This window comes from Spironucleus salmonicida, chromosome 4 (genome assembly GCF_000497125.1).
Source record: "Spironucleus salmonicida strain ATCC 50377 chromosome 4, whole genome shotgun sequence".
NCBI classification, from domain to species: domain Eukaryota; phylum Fornicata; order Diplomonadida; family Hexamitidae; genus Spironucleus; species Spironucleus salmonicida.
This window is the reverse complement of record NC_090599.1, coordinates 1,661,933-1,682,500: the sequence shown is the minus strand read 5'-3', so window position 1 is coordinate 1,682,500 and position 20,568 is coordinate 1,661,933. Positions and strand designations below refer to the sequence as shown.

The 20,568-nt window shown below is 32.2% G+C and overlaps 6 protein-coding genes across 6 annotated transcripts; 3 read left to right on the top strand and 3 right to left on the bottom strand. All coding sequences in view use genetic code 6, as the record gives it.

The window, feature by feature from the left end:
• Positions 1-1,252: 1,252 nt before the first annotated feature.
• Positions 1,253-2,950, top strand: SS50377_24560 (All-trans-retinol 13,14-reductase; the record flags this gene model as incomplete). The annotated part of the gene is made up of 1 exon (XM_067908401.1): positions 1,253-2,950. One exon carries the CDS (start codon positions 1,253-1,255, stop codon positions 2,948-2,950), a length of 1,698 nt encoding a protein of 565 aa, XP_067765375.1.
• A 2,293-nt stretch (positions 2,951-5,243) lies between these two features.
• Positions 5,244-6,272, bottom strand: SS50377_24559 (uncharacterized protein; the record flags this gene model as incomplete). Its single annotated transcript, XM_067908400.1, has 1 exon — positions 5,244-6,272. The coding sequence occupies one exon, from the start codon at positions 6,270-6,272 to the stop codon at positions 5,244-5,246; it is 1,029 nt and encodes a 342-aa protein (XP_067765374.1).
• A 328-nt stretch (positions 6,273-6,600) lies between these two features.
• Positions 6,601-10,236, bottom strand: SS50377_24558 (uncharacterized protein; the record flags this gene model as incomplete). The annotated part of the gene is made up of 1 exon (XM_067908399.1): positions 6,601-10,236. The coding sequence occupies one exon, from the start codon at positions 10,234-10,236 to the stop codon at positions 6,601-6,603; it is 3,636 nt and encodes a 1,211-aa protein (XP_067765373.1).
• Positions 10,237-11,852: 1,616 nt separating this feature from the next.
• On the top strand, positions 11,853-12,260 carry SS50377_24557 (uncharacterized protein; the record flags this gene model as incomplete). Its single annotated transcript, XM_067908398.1, has 1 exon — positions 11,853-12,260. One exon carries the CDS (start codon positions 11,853-11,855, stop codon positions 12,258-12,260), a length of 408 nt encoding a protein of 135 aa, XP_067765372.1.
• Positions 12,261-14,194: 1,934 nt separating this feature from the next.
• SS50377_24556 (uncharacterized protein) lies at positions 14,195-15,067 on the top strand (the record flags this gene model as incomplete). Its single annotated transcript, XM_067908397.1, has 1 exon — positions 14,195-15,067. One exon carries the CDS (start codon positions 14,195-14,197, stop codon positions 15,065-15,067), a length of 873 nt encoding a protein of 290 aa, XP_067765371.1.
• Positions 15,068-15,841: 774 nt separating this feature from the next.
• SS50377_24555 (uncharacterized protein) lies at positions 15,842-20,275 on the bottom strand (the record flags this gene model as incomplete). The annotated part of the gene is made up of 1 exon (XM_067908396.1): positions 15,842-20,275. One exon carries the CDS (start codon positions 20,273-20,275, stop codon positions 15,842-15,844), a length of 4,434 nt encoding a protein of 1,477 aa, XP_067765370.1.
• Between the last annotated feature and the right edge of the window lie 293 nt (positions 20,276-20,568).

Sequence of the window (20,568 nt, the reverse complement as noted above, 5' to 3'; positions counted from 1 at the left end):
CGCCTTTCCGACTCCAGCCTAGGCTTATTAAACATCAAACTACGAAATTTTAAAATTATTCTACCAGTTCAACCCTCTTTTTAACCTATTGATCACGTCAGCATGCTAAAAATAAATTGCTTACATCTGTGCACCGCCATAATGCAAACAACCCTACGGAATCAAGAATCTCACAAATTGAATGCGTATTACGCAGCCACCTGTGATACTCAGCATCTTACGACGCTTGCAAAACATACAAGTAAATAATAATTTCACACTTTGAATTTCCATTCAAAAGCGTCTAAAACTCTAAAAATTAACTAAAAATGCTCAAATTACCTTTTCCTTAAACTCGAATTTCAGCAAATAAAATCCATACAAATTCAAGCACAACTATGAAATTATGGCTACGTGTTTTTGCAAGCTATTGACGAGCAGTTTGTGCATGTGAATTTGACTACTGCGAGTAAGCGGTTAGTTGTGTTATATTCGTTATTAATAATAATTCTTAAGATAATGTAAGTTTTTAGCAATAGAATATTCTGGTTCTTTTAAAGCCATATTCTGCACGCTAATGTTATTGGTTATTGTAGATAAGTTACTACTTAAATAAAATTTTGGGTATGCGGTATAGATAACCTGTAAATAGACTTAAAAACTATTATTTTAACAAATTCTAGAATTTACCTAGTCTGATAAATAGCTTTCTTGGTAATTTGTGATATTGTATACTGTAAAATTTACTTTTAATACTTATCATACTATTATTTGATAAATATGGTGAAATACATATCAATTAATTCAATAGTAAGTAATTGAGATAAAAATCACATTATAAATGTATAATGTAGTAAAATACTTTAAATATATATGTTTACGAAAAAAATAATAAATAGTATATTGTGTTGCTAAAGTTGCATTTTATACGTATTAAAAAAATCGCTTATTACATATAATATTGAAATAAATATAGTCACAGTAAAATTTTCATTGATACTATTTTAAAATATATATAAAATAAATATAATTAATTTTACATATTACATTACAATTTTAGTTTTTCTAAATAAAATTATTTAGAAGAATACCCTGTTTAAATTTTATACAACAAGGTAAATATAAATTTTAATATACATTATCTGGCCTTTTATCTCATGAATTTTAATTATAATATATATAAGATAATAATACCTATCTTTATTACTCTATATATTTCCTATAATATAATTATAACTAAATAATGACATTTTTAAAACAGGGCATTTCTAAAATGACGAGTGAACTCGGAATCCTTTACAGTCCTACAGAGAGTAGTCTTCAGAATAAATTTGATCATATTATTATAGGCTCTGGTCTTGGTGGTCTGATCTGTGCTGCTAAGCTTGCCCTTAATGGGAAGAAAGTTATTGTCCTTGAATAGCACTTCCAGGCAGGAGGGTGTGCAACTACCTTCAAACGTGGTAAGGATGTGTATGAAGTGGCTTTGCACGAGATGGATCTTGGAGATAAGAAGACAGATGGAAAACACAGGATATTTAAAGAACTAGGTATTGATAAAAACATAACCTTTGTGTCATCTAACTCAGTCTGGGATATAGCAGATAAAGAGAATCACTATTCTATACCTCATGGTCTAGATAATGCAAGAAATTATCTGATTGAAAAGTTCCCTCATGAAGAGAAGGGTATCAGAAGATACTTCAAAAAAATATACAATACTGCCAGATGTGCTACTACGCTTCCTTATAACATGGGTTACTTCTAGTTCTTTTTCTTCCCCATTGTACACTCTGTCCACTTCACCTGGCCAATGATCAGAAAACATACTATAGGTTAATGGTTGGATTTTTATATTACTGATGAAAAGCTCAAAAATGTAATTAACACAAACATTGTTTACTACTCCGACAATCCTTACAATATGAATCTAATCTATCACGCCATTCCTTAGTGTTGCTATTACCAGAAAGCTGTTTAGATTTAAGGTGGCTCAGGAACCCTCTCAAATTACCTGGTTTCAGTGATCCGCGAGCATGGTGGCGAAGTGCGGCTCATGGCGGATGTAACTAAGATAATTCTTCAGGACGAACATGCTAAGAAACCAATTTGTACTGGCGTGAGCTACTTCGATAGAAAAACCAAAACTTAGGTAAATGTAAACCTGACTAAGATTTCCAAATCCAACAAGATTGTTTGTAATTGTGCTCCAGATCTAGTTTTTGGCAGAATGATACCGAAGCTTAAAAATACTTTTGATGAGAGGTCTAAACGTAAGGCGCCAGCAGTATCTTTGTTTGTCATTTACTTCGTATGCAATGCTGATCTCAATACGCTTTTCCCCAATAATGCATACTCTACTTTCTTCTCTAACGATCTGTCACGCCCACTCTCTGACCTTAACCTAGTGGCGTATGAAAAGATAGAAGAACGTTCATTTGTATTTGTAGACCACTCAAAAGTCGATTCCAGGTTAACCGCATCAGGCAGAACTTTCTGTAATATTACTACCGCAGCCTATATTCAAGAGTGGAAGGATCTTACTCCAGATGCATATAAGCTGAAGAAATAGGAAGTTGCTGATATTTACATCAATAGACTAGAGGAATACTACCCTGGCATAAAGGCTGTGATTGATCATATAGAGGTTGGTACTCCTAACACAATGCGTAGATACACAAGAAGTGAATCTGGATCACTATATGGATACAACCCTGACGAATTTGGTTCTCAACACAGAATGAAGAATTTCCATCCCATGTACAAAAACTTGTGCTTTTCGTCTGCGTGGAGCTTCCCAGGCGGTGGATTTACTGGAGCTATTATTTGTGGTGATATGACGGCAACCAAGATATTGGATCAGCATATTTTACTGAAGAAGATTATATTTACGGTTTTCTGTGCACTAGTAATAGCAGCAGTCTGTACAACCTTAATTGAGATCCCTAGAATAATTGAGGCAGTGAAATGACAGATAATATTATGATTTATTATTCATCCATTTAAAATACAGCAAAAACGATAAAATATAATTTACTCATTTACTTTTTATAACTTTTGATTAGGTGCTCATTGATCAGAGAATTAGTAACAGTAATCCCGTGTATGTTTACTACAGCAGATATTAAAATCAAGAGAACCTATATAAAACAATATATATTGTAGTTTATAGGTTATGATCTATTAGTGATGTTTTTTACCTATGGTGTTGAATCATATAAACGTTTGATGCACATTAATAAATGTTTCTCTGAGCTTTGCTATTGAATTATTTTTCCACGCAAAGATCCCATGATATTGCCTATTTAGTATTACTACTTAAAATATATGCGTCTCAGAATGTTCAGATTGCTCAGAAGTATTTTTAAGCTTAAAATTTTGCGTATATTTTACATATAATTAGAGTATTCATCCTATATTAAAGTAAGATATGCTTCATTAAATTAATATAAGCATAACGTACCGATCTTGTTCATTCAAATATCTCCTGCTTATTTGTTAGGTATATATGGCGTTTACATTATTTTACCATTCATAAAATTTTGATCTGATATTTTATATAATTAAGATATACTAATTATATACTCATTTTTATAAGATTATATTCGAACTATTGTTCAGTTTTTTTCATCCCAAGTAGTATAAATATCGTAATGCATTCTAATTGAAATACAAATATCACTATTTGTAGATAATTCTGTCTATGATATCTCAGACAACGCACTTTAGATCTTACTTGATTAGATTAGTAGTAACCACCATAAGTAAATAAATATATACCAATTTCATGTTAGAAAAGGAAAGGTATTTCAGTGTTCACAACGCGAATGATGATATATCATTTTTTTAAATTAATCATGATATACACTTGTATTTGATGATAGTAGCTTACTAGTGGAATTATATTTTATCACTTGATACCAACTAATAAGATCTATTAGACATTTGTTACTAATATTTAAAAAGTATGATGTGATATATTCATATACCCATAACACAACAGAATATTATAACTATTTATTATTTGAAGTGATTCTTTAACTTGATCCATAATTTGAATTTGATACCTTAATAGATAATAACAAACTACTAAATCTATAAAAAAATACAAATTTCTAAATATTCATTTATAATCATATCATTACCTTTGGTGAAACTAATTAGAGAATTAGGTTTAGCTTTAACTCTTGTTATGTAACCTAAGTCGTATACGTGAGTAGTTAGTTACTATTTAAAAGCATATAAGGTTACTTACTATTACTATATTACTATATTACTATATTACTATATTACTATATTACTATATTACTATATTACTATATTATTTACTATATTACTATATTACTATATTACTATATTACTATATTACTATATTACTATATTACTATATTACTATATTACTATATTACTATATTACTATATTACTATATTACTATATTACTATATTACTATATTACTATATTACTATATTACTATATTACTATATTACTATATTACTATATTACTATATTACTATATTACTATATTACTATATTACTATATTTATATTACTATATTACTATATTACTATATTACTATATTACTATATTACTATATTACTATATTACTATATTACTATATTACTATATTACTATATTACTATATTACTATATTACTATATTACTATATTACTATATTACTATATTACTATATTACTATATTACTATATTACTATATTACTATATTACTATATTACTATATTACTATATTACTATATTACTATATTACTATATTACTATATTACTATATTACTATATTACTATATTTACTATATTACTATATTACTATATTACTATATTACTATATTACTATATTACTATATTACTATATTACTATATTACTATATTACTATATTACTATATTACTATATTACTATATTACTATATTACTATATTACTATATTACTATATTACTATATTACTATATTACTATATTTTTTACTATATTACTATATTACTATATTACTTTTTATATTACTATATTACTATATTACTATATTACTATATTACTATATTACTATATTACTATATTACTATATTACTATATTACTATATTACTATATTACTATATTACTATATTACTATATTACTATATTACTATATTATAATAATTTATTCATTTATATATATAAATGAATAAATAGTTAACTATGAACTAAGTATCATCAAGGCAACTACCATTACCTAGCCATGTTAATTGGAAATTACTAAATTATAAAGCTTCACTCAAAAAAAATATATTTTTACCAAAACTTTATTCTTCTTGTTATCTTTTATTTTGGTACTAAGTATAATTACTTTCGATTCCACAAATAACTTCAGCAACTATTTACTGTCTAACTTGTTTGGGCTTAAAAATTAACGTTAACTAAAATGTTCACGCTTGCCATAAGTAATCTATTCACATTCGTATTAAAATCCAAAGTAAACAACTTTATCGACGGTAACTTTCTGAAGCAGCTTCGAAATTTAATCAAAGTATGTCTAGAACTTTTATTAAAATAACTACTACCTCGTATTCTCTTACTAATTGCAAAATTGTGTTAATAAGCTAAAATATTTCCAATCATCCTCGCAAAAACTCTAAAAACTAGGTGAGTTAAGTCGGAAAATAGAAATCAAATGGATATTGCTATTTTTTAAGAATAAGGTACCATTTTTATATTAATAAATTATACTACCAAAAGTGGACAGTTGTTCAAGTAAATCATTATAAGTTAATGTAAATTAAAAATTTTTGGCTTAATACTAACACTTAATATTAACATCTGCTTTGAATGACAAAATTATGGCAGTATACATGACAAGATTACGTGCATCTGCGGAAAAATTCTATTAGTTATTTAAGGCTTACACAGCTGCTAGGTTTGCATCCATCAAAATTTATGCACTCAATACTTCGTCTTTCTACTGTATCGTGTCAGGATTGTTTTCTACATATAAATACTGATAATCATTTTCACCTTATGCAAATACTAGACGAAGCTACAATTTCTCTAAAAATTTGTATATATCAACACTGACAGTGAAAAATACACTAATAATTTCGTCATTGCATATGTTAAAGCCTAGCATATGATATAACTGGCTTAATTGATAGATAATTCTTTATTTATCTTATATGAATAAAACTGACAGCCGAATCTATTTATCATTCGTTTATGCTTTCATTGTAGTACTACCCAATTCAAATTAAGTTGTGCCTTATGGTTAGAATTAAATATCAAAATTAATGCATTTCTAAAATTATTCCATTGTATCTAATTTATCTTTAGCAGTCTAGTCTAACTCTTGTTTTATTTAAATAAAATTAGATCCATAATCCTAAAACACATTGAATGGAATATTGATTTTTAAAAATTCAATAAAACTTTCGGTATAGCAATCTTAGCGGCAACTTATTTTATAAAATGAGTGTTTTACAATCTTTTATTTTTCTGATTGTAAAATTTCAGCATGTTTGACATTTTTGTCTTTTTCCGTTTATTACTGCAGCTTTACTAAATCTTCAGCTTTTTACAAATTATATTACCAATTTTAAGATTTATAGTTAACGTCTAATATCAGGTGTGCTCCTTTCTTATCAAGTCCAATCTGCAATACATTATTAAAGCGTGAACGCTTTAACCTTTTCGGCCAACACTTCGGGGACATGGTGACCGCACTCTATCGGAAGCACTTGGCAGCCATCTATTTTCTCTAAACCGAGGTCAGGGTACCCGTGGAACGTGACGATGAAGTCAAATATTTTGTGCCTTGCTTTGTCCAAACTATCCGTAAAGCACATCTTCTTGTTGAAAGGGATCACGATAATTAGCATAGGGCATGTTTCTTAGTATTTTAAGTTTTCCTATGCCTTGCACTGATTCTCCTGCGATATAGTTTTTATCGTATATACCTGCATTAACAACATCTTAGTACGATCCTATATTCTACTCCATATTGACTTCTGTGGTGGAGGATTCCCTTTTTTGGTGGTACTTTCAATCTAGGTTGTGCTGCTAACATCATCCTGAGTTCCACCATCCTACTCCACAATGGCTTCTTTGATGGAGGATTCGTCCTCTTTGTTAGTACTTTCTGTCTAGGCGGGTGATCTATAACGCAGCAACTGAAAAGTTTCGTTCGCAGCTGCTACCGAATCATCCAGTACCTATTCATATATAGAAATAGTTGGGTCTTTATTAAAATTTTAGAACGCATAGTCAAAGGTGGGGTTTAGGAACATAAACTTATGCGGCACGGACGTTCTTCTCAGCAAACTAAAAATACTCTCGCTTTTCGCTGCAGTAATACTTCCACCATGCACGTATTAGACGTAGATATGCCCAGTGTCCACGTACCTCATAATCAGGTAAATGTTCCTAATTAGGGTTGCCGACTGCCATGTGAGCTTCGCCATGAACAGGATGACCTGCATAAATTCAAGCAACACGCTTCTCTTGAAAAATTTAGACAGTTACTACAGAGTATCTTAAGCCTCTGCTTCATCTATCTATGAGGTTGAATATTACTCTATGAATGTAAGCATGAGCTGATAGTTCAAAACGGATACCACCTCGTAGTTCAGAGTCGATGATGCAATGCAGCTGATATTATAATTCTGATTCTCCTGTAGTAATTCAAAATGAGCATGTCCTTTTGTGAGCTTAAATTTAGTATTTTTACTAACACCTTTGTGTATGATAATATTGTTATAGGTTTAGGTGAGGCTATCAAACTGATACATAGTTTGCTCTGGAATTTACTTTTTACCTTCTATACAAAAACTGACTACATGCTTGCTGGTTGCATTGAAATTTAATATTTTTTAGTTATACTGAAACCATATAGATGGACACACCGAGGAGCACATGAACTGCATCTCAACCGACTTCTCCGTCATCATCGAGTACAGTAGCGATACCAAAATTGGGGTGTGTATAGCAAAATCACTAACTGATTATTCTATATTATTAATAGAATACTTATAACTTTTGTCATCCACTACCATCCGACGCTGCTCGTACTGAAAGCTAGACAGCAATGACGCGTGAGGCTGAACATATCCTAATATCTATGCGTTAATATACTTTTCACCCACTCTGCTTGATAAGATATTATAGGAAAATTAATTGACTGTAAGGAAATTTATGACGGTAAGGTCTGTTCCCACCATTATAACCGTAACATAATCAAAATTAGGTGTCTCGTATTTAGTACTGTATTTTTCAACCATTTTTGGTAGTTTTTCAATCATCAATTATAGATTTTAATGTAAATTCTTTGTATTTATATTCATAAAATATTCGCATATTAAAGACTGGACTGAAGAAGACCAATATTATTTTAGCATGCCCTGCTAACCTTTAGAGGAAGTATTCTCACCAGTAGTTTTTTCTTCTTTTTTATCCTTGGATAACTAGTCATCCACTTAGCTCTCTTCAATTTTCTTAAATGCAATAACTGAAAATGTTTTCCAAAACGCTGTTTCGACCCCTCTGGGGTTGAACAACGATAGGATCAATTTGTAGAAATTCGTTTCAAAATCTTAATAGTACTGGACCCGATTCCTGTACGACACCATTCCCTTAAAGAATATCTATCGAAATGTTTATCTGTTCCTAATATTCAATATCTGCGGTGAGTAAACAACTAACTCGTCAAGAATGTCGTAATCAGCAATCTCGAGGTGAAGGTACTCCATAGCTATGTGAATATATTCTGATTTTCCTAGTATGTCCTTGAGTGATTTAAAATATTCTATTATAACTTATTAGTTGGACTGCATAATACTAAATATCTCATTTTTTTGCTTAAACTATATACTGGCTATGATGTCTTCAAGAGTTTGGTACAAGTCTATACCTTTATTTTAGAATCGACCTGTCACACTAAGTTAGTTCAGTTTTTGCTTTGCTGCTGCCAACAAGTTAATGTTCAGAAGTTGTGAAATAACATTGATAGCTAAATTATATTTTTTGTTTTTGACATCTCCTAATATGTCTATCTTTTAAAATTCTTGAATAGAAAGTGTTGCTTAAATCTTAGCATACCGTTTCTTACCAAACTTGATTAGCTTTTTCTCGTAATATACGAACAATAACTAACACAACTTAACGCATTTCGAAAACTTCTCCTTCTATGACTGCAAGCACTCATCTACCAAAATGATAGGGTGCTTCAATTATATATTATTTCGCTTTTGTTATTCAAGAAATACTTAGTCTATATCATTTATAATATTTGCAGTATCTATAATGAAAAACGAAGCTACTTTTAGTTAATCGAATTGCAACTATATAGAATTATCGTATTTTAGCTTTTGAACTAATTACAAGTTGCCCTGAATTTTGTTAATAAATATAATCATAGTCTAGTAAATAAAAGACATCTAGTCTAAGCTTTCCAACTGAAAGGTATGGAATTTACAAACATCAGCAAGTACTTTTTCTTTGTAATTTTTTAAATCCTGCAACTTGAATGTATTTTTATACTAGGCAACTAGTTGCTCGTGAAATGAGTGTGTCCTGTACTTATATAGAGGTTACTCATCAGATCCTTCCTTATTGAGCAAAATTGGAACATTCCCCTTCAGGAGGTGGAAAAAGTACTGCGTGTAGAGAGCTACGCTTTTCCCAGATTTGGAGCTCTGGCTTATGACAGCATTCGTAAGAGTGTCGTTAAGATCATTTTTAACCAACGAGAATAATGCAAAATACTCCGCCTTGAAGAGGTAGGACACGTGGCAGAGCTGTTGGAACATGAACAGGCAGATCCCGGTGCCGAGAAAGTGGGTGGGGAGCTGGAACAGATTTATAAGATCAAATTATTTCAACTGTTCTTTTTCTGTGAATGCTTCTCCATTGTAAATCTTATTAGATACAGAAAATATTTTTCTAAGCAAATCCAAGTCTTTACCATACAATTATTTTTCCTACTTATACCTCTTTAACTTTTTAAACTAAGTATCATACAACCTGAATGCAGAGTAGCCAAAAATCAACGGCAGAATTAGAGGATACTCTCCTACCGTCTGGTACTTAATAGCTGCTAGCTACAACAGTACCTGATTTTCATGAAAATTTAAATCTTCTATAACTTCAGGCTAGAGAAGTTATTCCGTGTCGAAACTATTGTAAAGCGAAAAATACTGCAGATCATAATATTCGATGCTCTATGCAAATTTAGCAAAATAATAGTCGCAGGTGCATTTTATCGAAAGTACCATAAGCCCCATCTGTGTTGCAACTAGGCCTATATTATCCCAAAATTTTGGATCTCGCGAGTTAATTATCTTTTCAACCTGTGATATCTAAAACAGCACATTCTGAGCAATTTTCCCCAGCTTCTTGTAGAGCAGGACTACCTATACCGCGCACAGCTGCGCCTTGGTGGTAATATTGGATCTGAGTATGTACCTGCAACTCATGTCCAACTGTCTGGACTATCTGATTTCGCTGCCTTCTATGGTAAACGTGAGCAGCTCCTAGGTATTTCTTTCTACTTTTACTTTTCCATCACAAATCGCGTATTGGTGCACTGCGAAGTCTACTGATAGTGGATTTGTCATTTAGAGTAAAACCTGTGTAATTAAATATGTTAGGTAGTAAGTAATTGCACTTTCAGCTATATATCATATAAACTGGTAGTATTGTATATAATACTATATTTAATAATATATTAAAAATTGCAGACAAGGTCTCTATTGGCGTGGCCCTCTAGGCAGATTGGCGTGCTACCCGTCCTTCAGCGCAAGCCAATTATAATATTTATTGTGCATCCTGTATGTATTTCCTGACACAGTGATCTGCCTCTCCTTGCGTTGTATGGTAGAGGTGAGTATCCAGCTCTCGTGCACTGTGGACTGCGTCACTCACTCCACTACGTCCGCGGCATCATATATCAATAACATAACACTCTGGACACCGTTATCAGGAAGTTCGCAGAATTTTGTTTATGAAACTTCTCTACTATAGACCTTCCACCACCCTGAGACCTCAACCAATAATTATGGAAACAAGCAAATTGCAGGAAACTAGCCCTCGTAGCAGCTACTCATGGTATAACCTTCCCAGCTGGCTGTGTCTGCATTTCCAATAAATTTCTGTCGATGCACTCAAATGGTGCGTCAGCGCTAAAATATCACGATGCTCTGCTTCGATATTACCGTAATGGTAAAATTGATTATATCGCGTATAGTATCATCCTTATGTCCATATAATATTATTATCAAGCTAGCTCTTTCAGCATTCCGATTTGGCATCGCATCCCATTTCCGCTTGCATTCTTTCCAATTATGTATTACGAACCTATTATATATTAGTATACAATATAAAATAAACGCATCAACTCAAGTCGCCCTGCATCTCCAGCCCAGCGTCGGTAGGCATCACTAAACTAAATGAATAATGAAATTCTAATTTAGCTATCCTTTTATCATTCAAGCACCACCCTACCACCTTCGTCTTCCGAACTGCTACCTCCCTAAATATACAAACCAGCAATAAACCATAACAGTTGATACTCCCAATGCAGACTTATCACCCAGTATTCCCATAGTATCCTAAATCGCAAATTAACCTAAGCGATATTCCTATACGCGTCAAATATTCCTGCGTTCCGTATGTATTTTGGTGCTACATACCGCTGCTACCTTGCTGAGGTTACTGGGAACTTTGGTCAGTTTTTAAATTACTCATGCACTTTCCACAGCAATCGCATCTTTACTTCTTACTGCAATTACCGCGATCAGTGAGAAGTTTTGCTGAACTAACATTTTTACTGCCCAAATTACGCCGTTTCTGATTACGCCCTTATCATATTCCTCTATCTTCCTGCTAGCAATTCAATTAAATGAAATCCTCAATACTGGAAAATTAAGATTTCCCGGCAATCCTTTTCCCATTACCACCTCCCGTATCCCCCCGAGCCGTATTCCCCAAACCCGAAATTCCACCCACTGCTCACCTTCACTTTACCTGTCACCTACCCTAGTTAAAATGCCCCCATTTCCATAAACCACACCCCTCCTCCTCTTTAAAATCCATTTTGCAATCCAAATTCCCGCTCCAATACCCATCACAATCCTACCCAACCCCGCCGCCACTACCTAATAGCCACATTTTCACTTGCCCTGTCCGCTCCCAAATCTCTAGATTTCGTGCAGCTCATGCAACTTCGTCCCTAATAAATTCCCTTCAGTGTAAACTTCGCTCTCGCGCTCTCGAGATTCCATGCAGTTATGGACCAAATTTCCGCTGAAATTTCACGAATCGATCAACCTTAAATCGGTTCAATGAGAGAATTTTGCAGAATTACAAACCGTACCGTTTGGGACATCTTGACGATGCTGCTTTTAAACTTCTGAGGATCGGTTTGCAGGGTGCTTTGCATTTACTCTTGGCGGTATCAGAAATGATGAAATAGTGATAAATGGAGGTATGATAGGTACATTCGATATGTAGTGGATAGCATTAGCCAAATGGCGCTTGTGAATTGTCTGGGTAACTTATTGAACGCATTTTGAAGGAATAGCATTTTAGTTAAATTTAATGTATAATAAAATATGAAATCTCGATTTTTAAAGCGCTTCCGCTATCGATGGAAGGCTGCGATATTTAAGGCTTTAAAATTACTGCTCTGATAATTAAAATTATATCATATGATATATTATAAAAATATGCATAGCTAGTGTTATTATATAGGGAAACTCAAAGTATGCATATGAAAAGATTTAGTTATATTTATATTTACTAGTATAAGTTTTGTTTACTGATTATACTATATTGGTATTTAATATATATTGTAAACATTTAGCATTATTTTAGATCAAAAATTCAGGTTAAAACTAATTAGTTCTAAATACTTAATATTCTTATAATTCATAGCATATTTGTGACTCAAAACCAGAACCTTATATCCTATGGAATGCATTAGCAACAATTTAGTGCATAGTGCTAGGGGTAAATTTGATACTGTGCAGGATTAGTTAAGTTAAATACATCATGCAGATCATGTCTAATACTGAGCAAACGATCTTTACCTAAACTAGTATTGTAATTATTACCAACTGCATCGAAATATACTAATTATGGGTAAGCTTTTAAATCTATTTTGTATTTAGTTTCTATATGCCAGCTAATTACCTACTGTGCGCCTTGCTAATATATTATATATCTGCATAGTTATGAAATACCCAAGTAGTAAAATAAGCGCTCTAGCAGCCCAAGATATCAGGATCACTCCTCTCAAATACATAGAGCAATATAATGCTACACGAATAATATATTTAGTAATATGTCTTTACATATCTTGGCGAATCTCACATCCTGAGCGCCTACTGATACATCTTGCACAAGAATTTCACTTGCTTTTATTATTGTTACTCGGATTCGCTCTGCTAACTCCTATCTAGTAAAACAATAGTATATCATACACTATCATGGATGTTCCAAAGCAGAGAACCTGTTGCGCTATTATGAGTTTGATTACCTATTTGCTACACTAGTTAGGTATAAATTTTGCAAAGCTTTCAGTTAATATAATTTTTATACTTGCTTACCCTAATCCATATAAGATGTATCCCAACTCAGCTAGTTCCGTTGAGTGTGTGATAGCAGTCTCTCATATATTATCATAAGTGGTTAGTCTTTAACCTAAACATTTCGATAACCTAGATACTAGCTATCTAGTGAACGTGAAAACTGCTAGGCTTAAAGTAACTGTTAATTTGTTATGTTTTTTTTAATATATAAGCAATAATCAGTTATAAATTTTCCAAACCCTCGCTCGATTTAGTTTTGTTAGATTATCGAAATATTCTCTAATACTTTCCAATATATAGCATAGCAGTATAACATAAGTACAAGTGAACATCAGATTGAATAATGCTATAGTCATTACTAAGCATTTAACAAATTAGTCTTTGCATGATATGCATCTTTCCTAGTCTAAATCAGCCGTACTTCTAGTTATAATTTTATTTTATAAACTGTTACAGTCTCGCGATCAATTACTATAAATTGAAATAGTTACTATGTCATTTTAATCATCAAAATAATATTTTTGATAATATTCTAAATCTTTTTACTTAATTTTATATTCCTTTATTCGTATAATTTTTTCAAAAACTTCTCCGGTAATGATGGTAGTACGATTTCTAGGGTCTAATTTAATCTGGTGTTGATTTTAATAAAATGATTTGTGTTTCCTTTGCTGCTATGAATAGATCTATAAATTAACGAATTAGTATACTTTCACCTACGCCTCCCAGACGTCTAAACAATTTACCATTTTCGTATTCCGTTAAAATCATAGTTACGAAACATGTATATATTAATGAGATTTATGCAAACTAGAGACTTTACACTAAATAATCAATTAACTCTATACTTGTGCATCCTTTGGTGGCTGCCTGTGAGTGCTAACCATTAGGCTTAAGGAGTCTTATATATGAAAATGCTGTAAATCATGAATGTGATCCAAAATACTTTATCCTCAGCACTTCTGTACATGTAGCACCAAGCATCTAGACTCATACTATTTTAAACCCACTAGACTTGATTAGCATAACCTACAATTAAAATACTGTTCATTGTTAGTAGTTACGGCAGAAAGTCTTTCGACTGAGCAGCTAGAGGTGCACAGAGGTTTCTTTTCAGCTAAATATCGTAGTCAATTCTGCTAAAATTAGCATAAACATTTTTACTACTGTACTATAACTTAGAATGCTAGTAAAGTCACTTATTCTTATACACAACTCTAGAACTCCACATGGCTCTCGGGAATACAAAATTCTAGTAAACAATTTATATAGGAATTTAGAGTTAGATATAGTTACATTGGAGAATACAATGTTAATGGTAACATTCTCGACAGCACTGCGCAACGACCTAGTAAAAACATAGCTTCCCCTTAGGTATCCATTTAGGTATTTGATTTTAGCAAAGCATGCAATTACAATTTGTAGACATTATAATAACTATATACTTGTTAGATAGGAGATAAATGATTCCATTTTTTAGTTTAAGCATATCATTAATCCTGCCTATACCTGCTAATGGTACTGAAACTATCTCATTTGATTATTTATTTTTGAAAATCACTCGATTTGCTAGTGTCTAGAAAATATCCAATTAAAGGTATCCACGATATTTCTTTTGCAAAATCTGTAGAATCTTTAGAGCAGGTTTGGTGTGCAAGCCTACATTATTGGCTACTGTTGCTCAACAACTATTTGGACTACGCCCTCCGCTATGCCAACGACAATAATATTAAGCGCTACAAACAACTCCTAAATTTACGTAGCATCTTACTTTTCTGAACATATGACTAAAAACTAGTCGCTCGCGAAACTAAGCTACTGCTCTGCAGTTAACGTCCCCAAACTGCCTTCCACAACACTGATGCTAACACCGAATACTTCACCCTCTTTTTGCTATAGCTATTCCACATCTATAAAATTTTCGTATATCGACTTTGCTACCAAATACTTGTAGACTTGCTCATCCTAAGTAGAAACTGCAAGCCTCTTCAGCGAATTGAAATATGTAGAACGCTATCCAGCTGGATTGGTCTAGAGTAATGTTTATACTTTGTAATTATTTTTTAAAATCACAGTACTATTAGAAACTCCACTAATAATGCATCTGTAATCAGCCAACTCTTGCAGTAACCTATTATAACCTGTTTAGTATGCTGTTTTCTAGTTTCCGTACTTCTACTAAAGCTATTTGTCTTATCTGAGTTTTATAATATATTATAAGTACACATTATTTAGGGCGTATTTCTATCCTTGCTTGTTAAAATTATCTAGATTAGGATAAATAAAATAATAGATGTAATCAATCCTTAATCGATGGCTTTTGCACTGGTTCTTATCGTGTATCAAAACTTGACATATGCTTGACGCAAAATATAGTCTAGCTTTTAAATTTTCGCTAAAATACTACACTTAATTACATTTAGTCTAAGAGCTAAGATACAGCAATCTTCTCTTTGAAAGTAAACTAAAAGTAAGTAAAATTATTTTTAATTTTCAGTATGCTAAATAGATTATTTAATTTTGCAATCATAAACGATGGATCTTTAATAAATCTAAGATCTAGTAAAATAATAGTGTAGGGTTTTTATTTTAACAAAAACTTATCGCAACAAAAGATTGTTTGTCTAGAATCGAATACCTAATTAAAAAAGCTTAGTTCCTGTACGGGCTCTACACTCACCAGACCGGTTAAGTTAGGCAAGCTAGTCTCAATGTTTAGGTCTTCAGATTTCTTGACAAATATGTAAATCTTGCCTAAATAGTTGACTATGCTAAATTCATGCTTCTTCTGAATAAAACTATCGAAAATAGTGATGTACTCATCTTCTTATGTCAACTAATAGAACTGATACTTTCTACTGTCGTTGGTTAGGTCTAAAATTTTTTTAATACGCTCATCATTTTTAGCTTTCTCTTTCTCTTGCTCCTGCGTAACTAACGCAGATGCACTCATATAGAGCATATCATTATCATTTTCCTCACCAGTATATTCAAAGATCAAATCTGCCGTTTTTGAATCCAGACCTATCTGCAATACATTTTTAAGGCCAAATGGCATGATTTTTTAGTTCAGGAAGTCCGGTATATGGTGTCCATACTCTACTGGCAACACATAACAACCTTCTATCATTTCTAATGGTAAAGTAATATCGTCATACCCATGGAATGTGATGATGAAATCAAAAATTTTGTGATCTTGATCTAGTACAGGCTAAAAACACATTTTTTTGTCAAACGGGATTATTATAATTAACGATGCAATTTTTTCTTATCTTACTAAAATCTCGAACGCTTCGCACGCAGCCTATACTGAGTCTTTGAGTATTTAGTTATATACAGCTGCATCCTCCCCTTTGTGATCATAAGCCCTGTTGTTATCACTAAATTCATGTAGCGCATAATCTAGCGTTGGATTCAAGAACATGATTTATTGATCGTCTTGCGCAAATGCTTCCACCAGATTTTAATAAAAGGTTATTTTTATCTTATTATTGACAATAGCCTGTACATATACACTTCTGCAGTTTAGAGTCTGCATAACCTTCTTTAAATTATCGAGTAAAGTATTAGACTGCCTGGAAATAATCATAACTAGCAAAATGGCATTCAAAAACTCTAATAGGATGCTTCGACTAAAAAACTTGGAAAGGTCTTATGAAAAGAACTTGATTTATTCTGCGTCGAATATATTTTACGAAAACGTTTCAATAAATTTCGTCATCAGCTGATAGTTTAAAACGGCCACTACTTCTGAGTTTAGCGTTGTCGATGCTATACAACTAATATTGTATTGAGCACTATTATTCAATAAATCAAATTTGTGTGTACCTTTATTCAGTACAAAATTTTTAACTTCATCAACATCTTTGCTTATAATAATATTTTCGAAAGTCTAGGTAAGACTGCACATCTAATATACGTCGACTTTCACATTGTTCACAGTAATTTTGTGACGCTTAACGCCATTAAAATTATTAAGTTGTTTTGACTCTTTGTCTTTGAGGAACCATATAGAAGGGCATATGGAAGAACACATGAACTACATCTCAACCGACTTTTCCGTCATCATCGAGTACAGCAGCGATACCAAAATTGGTGTTTCTTCAGCAAATTTATTGACTCTACCTGGTATAGCATCTACAGCCTAGGTATAACCAGCAGCATCCACTACCACCCGGCGCTGCTCGTACTGAAAGCTAGACAGCAATGACGCATGAGGCTGAACATATCCTAATATCTATGCGTTAATATACTTTACGCCCACTCTGCTTGATAAGATATTATAGGAAAATTAATTGACTGTAAGGAAATTTATGACGGTAAGGTCTGTTCCCACCATTATAACCGTAACATAATCAAAATTAGGTGTCTCGTATTTAGTACTGTATTTTTCAACCATTTTTGGTAGTTTTTCAATCATCAATTATAGATTTTAATGTAAATTCTTTGTATTTATATTCATAAAATATTCGCATATTAAAGACTGGACTGAAGAAGACCAATATTATTTTAGCATGCCCTGCTAACCTTTAGAGGAAGTATTCTCACCAGTAGTTTTTTCTTCTTTTTTATCCTTGGATAACTAGTCATCCACTTAGCTCTCTTCAATTTTCTTAAATGCAATAACTGAAAATGTTTTCCAAAACGCTGTTTCGACCCCTCTGGGGTTGAACAACGATAGGATCAATTTGTAGAAATTCGTTTCAAAATCTTAATAGTACTGGACCCGATTCCTGTACGACACCATTCCCTTAAAGAATATCTATCGAAATGTTTATCTGTTCCTAATATTCAATATCTGCGGTGAGTAAACAACTAACTCGTCAAGAATGTCGTAATCAGCAATCTCGAGGTGAAGGTACTCCATAGCTATGTGAATATATTCTGATTTTCCTAGTATGTCCTTGAGTGATTTAAAATATTCTATTATAACTTATTAGTTGGACTGCATAATACTAAATATCTCATTTTTTTGCTTAAACTATATACTGGCTATGATGTCTTCAAGAGTTTGGTACAAGTCTATACCTTTATTTTAGAATCGACCTGTCACACTAAGTTAGTTCAGTTTTTGCTTTGCTGCTGCCAACAAGTTAATGTTCAGAAGTTGTGAAATAACATTGATAGCTAAATTATATTTTTTGTTTTTGACATCTCCTAATATGTCTATCTTTTAAAATTCTTGAATAGAAAGTGTTGCTTAAATCTTAGCATACCGTTTCTTACCAAACTTGATTAGCTTTTTCTCGTAATATACGAACAATAACTAACACAACTTAACGCATTTCGAAAACTTCTCCTTCTATGACTGCAAGCACTCATCTACCAAAATGATAGGGTGCTTCAATTATATATTATTTCGCTTTTGTTATTCAAGAAATACTTAGTCTATATCATTTATAATATTTGCAGTATCTATAATGAAAAACGAAGCTACTTTTAGTTAATCGAATTGCAACTATATAGAATTATCGTATTTTAGCTTTTGAACTAATTACAAGTTGCCCTGAATTTTGTTAATAAATATAATCATAGTCTAGTAAATAAAAGACATCTAGTCTAAGCTTTCCAACTGAAAGGTATGGAATTTACAAACATCAGCAAGTACTTTTTCTTTGTAATTTTTTAAATCCTGCAACTTGAATGTATTTTTATACTAGGCAACTAGTTGCTCGTGAAATGAGTGTGTCCTGTACTTATATAGAGGTTACTCATCAGATCCTTCCTTATTGAGCAAAATTGGAACATTCCCCTTCAGGAGGTGGAAAAAGTACTGCGTGTAGAGAGCTACGCTTTTCCCAGATTTGGAGCTCTGGCTTATGACAGCATTCGTAAGAGTGTCGTTAAGATCATTTTTAACCAACGAGAATAATGCAAAATACTCCGCCTTGAAGAGGTAGGACACGTGGCAGAGCTGTTGGAACATGAACAGGCAGATCCCGGTGCCGAGAAAGTGGGTGGGGAGCTGGAACAGATTTATAAGATCAAATTATTTCAACTGTTCTTTTTCTGTGAATGCTTCTCCATTGTAAATCTTATTAGATACAGAAAATATTTTTCTAAGCAAATCCAAGTCTTTACCATACAATTATTTTTCCTACTTATACCTCTTTAACTTTTTAAACTAAACATCATACAACCTGAATGCCGAGTAGCCAAAAATCAACGGCAGAATTAGAGGATACTCTCCTACCGTCTGGTACTTAATAGCTGCTAGCTACAACAGTACCTGATTTTCATGAAAATTTAAATCTTCTATAACTTCAGGCTAGAGAAGTTATTCCGTGTCGAAACTATTGTAAAGCGAAAAATACTACAAATCATAACCTTCGATGCTCTATGCAAATAAAGCTAAATCAGGTTCGCAGGTGCATTTTATCGAAAGTACCATAAGCCCCATCTGTGATGCGACAAGGCCGATATTAGCCCAAAATTTTGAATCTTTTAATGTAAGTATCTCTTTAAACTATACTATCTAAAATTATACATTCTGTGCAATTTTCTCTAGCTTCATGTAAAGAAGAATGACTTACATAGCGCAAAGTTGGTCTTTCGATGTAATAGTTGTTCGTAGAATATACTCTTATTCCTTATCAAGCTAGAATGATTAAATAATTTCATTATTTCTTATAGTGAATTTGATGCTTTATTATTCTTTATCAGCAGTGTCATCTTAGCCCTTTACAATCAAGGGTGGTAATAATTCAAACTCGATAGATAAATCTGCAGTCATTTAAGAAGGAAAGAGGAAAGATGTAAAGTAAAATATATTAATATTATACATTAATATAATATTATACTTTGAAGAAAAAACTCTACTTGCATTTATAATACATAATTTAATACATATTATAATTAATGAATGTTAAGCGTTTTACGAACTAAAAAGTATAAAATGAACTCGTGTAACTATACCATCTGCCTTTCAGCGCTAGTAAGGAATTATCAATATACAATACTACTTAACTATTACGCATTATTAGTAAATATAGGAGTTTCCTAAAAATACATTAGCTCATCCGCTAT